The sequence below is a fragment of the Corvus brachyrhynchos genome, unplaced genomic scaffold, assembly GCF_000691975.1.
Source record: "Corvus brachyrhynchos isolate BGI_N302 unplaced genomic scaffold, ASM69197v1 scaffold479, whole genome shotgun sequence".
Taxonomy (NCBI): Eukaryota; Metazoa; Chordata; class Aves; order Passeriformes; family Corvidae; genus Corvus; species Corvus brachyrhynchos.
The window spans coordinates 893,917-900,244 of NW_008240089.1; the positions used below are offsets into that span (position 1 = coordinate 893,917).

General features: G+C 47.8%; 1 protein-coding gene across 1 annotated transcript in view; it reads right to left on the reverse strand.

Annotated features, from left to right (window-relative positions):
* LOC103622699 (gametocyte-specific factor 1) overlaps window positions 1-4,169 on the reverse strand; it is an 8,751-nt gene extending 4,582 nt beyond the window's left edge. Inside the window, exons 1-3 of the mRNA XM_008641683.2 lie at window positions 4,038-4,169; window positions 1,899-1,996; window positions 458-584 (exon numbers count right to left, since the gene is read on the reverse strand). Coding sequence (XP_008639905.2) covers window positions 458-584; window positions 1,899-1,996; window positions 4,038-4,059 — 247 coding nt within the window. The 5' untranslated portion in view covers window positions 4,060-4,169. The remainder of the gene's footprint in view (window positions 1-457; window positions 585-1,898; window positions 1,997-4,037) is intronic.
* Between the last annotated feature and the right edge of the window lie 2,159 nt (window positions 4,170-6,328).

Genomic DNA, 6,328 nt, shown 5'->3' on the forward strand with positions numbered 1-6,328 from the left:
CAGGAATGCTGGAGTGAAGAGGAAACTTGCTGACATGGTTGCAGGCATCACTGCCTGTGCACCTCTACAGAAGAGAAAAAACTGTGTGCTCTGTGGTGTGCAAGAGTTAAAGGGAGATCAGCTCTGCAAGAGGAGTGGCCCATCCTTGTGGCCATTAATGCATCCCACCCCTCCTTCCAGAGGCACTTCCTGCATGGTGTTGGGTACAACCTTTCTATTCAACAAGCCCGGTAACAAAATATGTGCAAGGCCTACCCAGAGCACCTGCCATATTCTCAAGAAAATGCCCAATAAAGCCAAGCAAATGAGATCAAGTTTTCCTGAAGCTGCTGTGTCACACAAAACTACAGACAACATTTTGCCTCCCACTTTTGGGTTATTCCATGATCCATCCTCACGAGAGGAGACCTCAGTCCCCAGGGTGCACTGACACCTGGGAGCACAGGGGTTCTCTTACCCACATCTTGCTCCATGAAGGCTTTGTCGTTGCACTTTGTGATGTGGTCACTGAGGTCAGCCTGAGGAACCAGGTGACGAGCGTTGAAGGGGCACGTGGCCAATTTCTTTGCAATTTCAGGGTTGCTCTAGACAAGGGAAAACCAAAATTATGTGCCACATCTCTCAAGTTCACTTATCTCTTGTTGATAAAAAGGCACAAAACACTGGGATATTTGTGGTGTTGCTTTAAAAAATACAATAATAAACAAGAAATTGCAACGTATTGATCAGACAATCACTAAAAACAAAAGGGAAATGAACTTCCAGACACAAATCACAGACACTGAGCCACCCTTGACTGAAGTGAAACAGACCCTCAGCAAACTCCCTACAGTTCCCTGTAGTGCTGCTGATACGACTGCATGGCTTAAAGCACAAATGAAACCATTTTCAAACCAATAGGGGAGAGACATCAGGCATATATCACCCTTCAGATATATTTTAACTAAGTGGGCACAAAGGCAGAGAAATGCTGTAAACCTTTCAGCAGAAAAAATCAGCAGGACACCAGGACAAAACCAACATGCTTAAAGGTTTACTTACTAACACTGTTCACCCAGCTTACATGCACACTCCTACCAAAACGTGCAGGGGCTCAACACAGAAAATTTCAGCCCTCTTGAATATTTGGTACTTGCCACTTAGCTCTGGCCCCCACTTTCACTAGCTAATTAATATTTTTAAAGCTTCAGTTCCACCAAAATGAATTTATTGTACTGATGCCAGGACACACTGCCTACAACTGCATCTTAAGTGGAAGGCACAGCAATGCTGGACTGTTTTAAAAACACACTGGCAAACTTAAAAAGGGGACAATCGGGTTTTCAAAAGTCTCAGAAAAAACCCAAAGCTCAGAAGGTTTAAAGAAACCAAATCATGAGGGCAACAGTGGAGAAGAGAGGAAGTGTGTCCTATGAAATGACTTGTAATCAAATTCTTGATTAAAGATGGAGAGGGGAGTAAACCTCTCCCAAACATGCTGAGCCCAGGATGTGCAGTTTCTGCCAGATGCCCATTAAACAGCTGTTGGCAAAACAAAACTGCCCAGCCCTGCAGTTAAAGAATAAACTGCAACATCAAAGCACTTCTGCTCTGAGGGGCCCAGAGGGGTGCTCAGAACTCCAACAGAGTCCTCTCTTCAGCTGAAAGTGGAAAAATGAATCCGACCTCCCTGTGAGCTGCTGGAAGAGACTGGAGTCTCCTCCCTGAACTAACCATGAAGGATCTCTGTCTCCTTCCAACAGAGCCACACCCATCTTGGGTGAATTCATGTGTGCCTGGAACTATTACTAAACAAATCACAAAGTTATATGAAATAAAGGCTAAACAGGGCTATTTGTCAGGAACACAGGGTGCACTTGCATGCACAGAGTCACTCAATCACTGCCTGTCCAGCTCACCTCCTTACACTTCACCAGGTGATAGGGAAACCGCCGTGCTCTGATCCGATGGTGTTTAACCAATGGGCACTGGATCAACCTCTCTGGATCCAACGTATCTGAGAGAACAGGAGAACAGAGAAAAGCACCTGGTTAGAAAGGCAAGAATCACACAGTGCAATGGGGAAAACCCCACACCACCACATCAGGGCTGTGGTCTGAGGGAGTTAAACCAGTTGCTCTTAGTTTGAAACCATTCATTAAGGCAGGCACCTGCTTTGCATAACCAAATTAATTAAACTTGAAGTTCTCATAACTGGGACATTACTCTAAACAGAGGAGAGTCAGTACCACTGAGTGTAATAACTCTTTAGGTTACCTTATTAGGGAGAAAACCACCCTTACTCCAAGGGAAAGCCAGCAGCACTTTCCAGCTCTCCTGGAGGAGGATCAATGGGATCCTGTCACACCCACCAGAGCCTTCAGAAGCTGAACCAAATCATTTTTCCATCAACAGCTTGTTTTGCTGGAGGCAGAACGTGAGGGAACTGAATTACACTCTGGAGGTAGCAGTGTGCCTAACATGGTGCATGAGACTCTAAATGAAGCTTTTAATCATGTAGTTATTTGGAGCTGAGGCATTACTAAACCAGGAAAAACACTGAGGAACAAATACACTGAACAGTGAAGCAGTGTGAATCCATGCATACATAATATTTGTCTTTAAAATATATTAAAATATAAATATTGATAAATATGCATATTCTCAGTGAGGATGAGAGGCAGCCAGGAGGAGACACAAGGCCCCACTACTGCCTGTGGGGTACACACCAGGGAGCCTAGACTGCTCCCATCCTTTCTGCTCAGCCACTCTTGTTGCCCAGGCTTTCAGCACTTTAGGATTTGATTAGACAGGAGTTAAACCAGGTCTAGGCACTGGCTGTTGCTGCCTCTGTCCTCCTCTCTCACATGGGTGGCTCCATCAGGCCCCAGGCTGGCAGTTGTTAAAATGCTGTTCCAGAAGTCCCAACGAGCAGAATTCATGCTGAAAGCCACTTGGAAAGCAAAAGGACAGGCAGGATCCTCTTTGCCATCTGGGCTGTGCAGTGCTGCTGCCTCTGAGCACCTCTCACCTCAACAGCCCAGGCAGGGCATTAGAGCAGCTGAAAACCCACCTGGCTTTGCACTGTTCCAGCTGGCCCTTGAAGAGCAATCACAAGTGGTTTTGCCACCAAAAACGCTGTGAAAAATAAAACTCTCTAACACTATAATTTTAGTATTAAAAAGCAGCATTACTTTATTTTGGCACTGGGTGCACGGGGGATGCTCCTCCTAACGACCCCTCCTCCCCCCAAGGAGGGTTTCTTATCCTTTAATGCATTCCAACTACGGGGTCTGGCCAAGATGTATCTTGAGATTTTATCAGGCACACAGTCTTTATTCTCACGGCTAAGTTACCCACTTGTGCACATTAATCACTGATATATGTAAATACAAGATTAAGCACTATCTGTTTAAGGAATTCACGAGACTAAACACTATTTGTTAGAGGTTTTTCCAAAAGCTTCTCTCTCTCGGAACTGGCTCCGCACAAGATCAAGTACGTTGCCAATGAAGGGAAGGGGACAGATGTCGAGCACCAGAGGACGAGCAGAGCCCTCAGCACCAAACACCAACAGCACAGGAGAGGCTCGGGCAGCCGAGAAGCTGCAATTTATATACGGCTGAAACCACCAAAGGCACCACAACAATGCCACGTGCAGGGAGATCCTTGTACCTGTCCCTGTCCACACTGCGTGGAAACGGATCCCAAAACCGCCTGGAGCGGCTGAGCCGGGAGACACGGGTGGAAGCCACGCTCGAACTAAACAAAGTCGCTTTATTCAGGTAAATCCTGCAGGCCGGACCCCACCCGCACCAGCTGCCCCTGTTGTGCCAACCTGGGCTCGAACCACCGAGAGAGGGCTCGCGGGGGCCCGCCCGGCTTCGGCACTGGGCACGGGGACTGACCCGGCCCGAGAGGGGACGGGGCCCGGCCCGAGGGGAGCAACAAACCCGGCCCGAGACGGAACAGACCCCGATAGCGCGGGTCAGGCCCGGGCCCTGCCCGCAGCCGACGAGCGCTTTCCCCGTCTCTCCCCAACCAACCCCAAGCCTCACCCAAGTCCTCCTCGAACTCCATGGCGGCGCTGGGCCTGGGGTCGGGTGTGGGACTGGCTGAGCCGGGTCTGCTCCGGAGCGGGATATGGGGTGAGACCGGGCAAGGCCCGATCTGCCTCCGGGGCGGCCGGGGGGTGGACAATTCAGTAACACATGAACAAATAGACTAAGGTGCTTATCAGGTGCAATGGAGTCACCGGTCTAGCTCAGGGCAAGGTTATGCCTGAGTGCATTGTAATTGAATGGGCAAGAGTGCAGATGATCTGAAGATGGATACATACAGAACTCTGGTTCATGAATGTCATTCCAACAGGTCAAGACTTCATAGATGATTTGATGATAAATCAGTTAGATACAAGCTATAGGTATGGCAGGGGAAAAAAGAAAAAAAGGAAAAAAAAAAAAAAAAAAAAAAAAAAAAAAAAAAAAAGTATTGCGGCCGGGTGCTTTGGCAGAGATCCAAAGGCACACCTGTACATCCCAAAGATCGTCTTTAAAAGTACATCGCTTATTGCATATTCATTATCATCATGCATAATTCATTAATTCTTTGGAGTTGCTAAGTATCATCCCGTCAGCCTTATCCTTCTCCTTGGCTCCATTCCGTTTGTTTTCGGGTCTTCTCCTCTGATAAGATCTTCCAGGAATGTGAAGACTTTTCTCTGCCTATCTTTTCTAAATTGAATACCTAAGCAATAGACATTCTATTTCATATAGTACATTACAGAACCTAGGTAAAGTTTTTCTAGCATTAAGTAACATGCAAAAAGCCAACATCACAATACATTTATAACAGCCGAAATAAACCAATTTAGGTAGAACGAGCCAGACTTAGGCTCATTCTGGTGTTTGTGACTGGGCCTGCTGCAGGCTCAGGCGCTGGTTATGAACTGACCCCAGACAGAGAATCAGAATTGTCAAGTTTGGAAGAGACCTTTGAGATCATCGAGGTCATCCAGTCCAGCTGTCCTCCCACTGTGACCCTTAAACCCCTAAACCACATCACCCAGCGCCAGATCCTGACACCTCCTGAGCACCCCCAGGGGTGGTGACTCCACCACCTCCCTGGGCAGCCCCTTCCAGTGCCTGACCACCCTGATCTAATCTGAATCTCTCCTGTCTCAGCTCAAGGCCGTTTCCCTGGTCCTCTCACTGCAGGCACAGCAAAAGAGACTGACCCCGCCTCACCACAACTTTTCAGGGAGTCGTAGAGAGTGACAAAGTCCCCCGGAACCTCCTCTCCTGGCTAAACAAACCCCCCTCCCTCAGCCCTTCCTCATAATACAATTTATTTTGGCTGGAATGGAGTTGATTCCCTCAGTAATTTCCCAGTAGCTGTCACAGTGCTGTGCTTTGACTTTAGTATGGGAATGAGAGGAAAGATGTGTGCTAATGCCTTTAAAACAGTTTGATGGGTGTTAACGTCTTTGAAATGGGTCTTCGTGTCTCTGCAGACTTCGGGCAGCAGGTTCATTACCGGGCCCGGACAGCTTGGCTCCGGAAACAGGCGAGGGTCTGCACGAGGCTGAACCTCTGAGCTTTGGGGTAAAACAGTAGGTTCAAGGGGGATCTGTGGTAGGCGGCTCGGGAAGGCTGTACCTGCCTGGTGCCTCAGCCGACGGGGAAAGGAAGAGGGCAACGTGCGGCCGGGAGTTGGGATAAAAGGGAGGCTGTGCCCTCAGAGACCTCGAGAGAGAAAAGCCCGCGGGCGTGTGCCCCGTGCCCTCAGAAACCTCGAGAGAGAAAAGCCCGCGGGCGTGTGCCCCAGTGGCCTCTCTCCCTTTATTCGAATAAAGTTCAAGGACTTCTCTGTCTCCTTTTTGGACATAAACCTCTGGCGTTTGTGATTTTCCTGACAGGAACATTGGTAATGTTGTCCACAAAAATTGTGTTCATTACCTGGTGTGTAACCAGCCAATAATTACACACTTGAGGGAGACATTGATTATTTATTTCAGAGTTGCACAAGCCTGGATGCTCGGTGGAATTCCACAGAACAAGCACACCAAACATCAGAACTTTTTATACATTTTAGCAAGCAAAGTAATTAGTGTTCATTGGCTACACATAACATAGTTCTCTTATTAATTAGCATTCTATCTTCCATTGGTTAATGATTCTCTCGTTTCTCATGCTAATTAGTCCACATGCTCAGTCTTTCTCTTCCTTTGGGTCAGGGGGTTTCTTGGGTCAGTGGTCCGTGCATTGGTGGCCATGATCTGCCCCTGCCAGAATTACCTTTTACTGACTTGGAGCTGATTTCAACACAATTGCTGAGTTGGCTTTGTTGG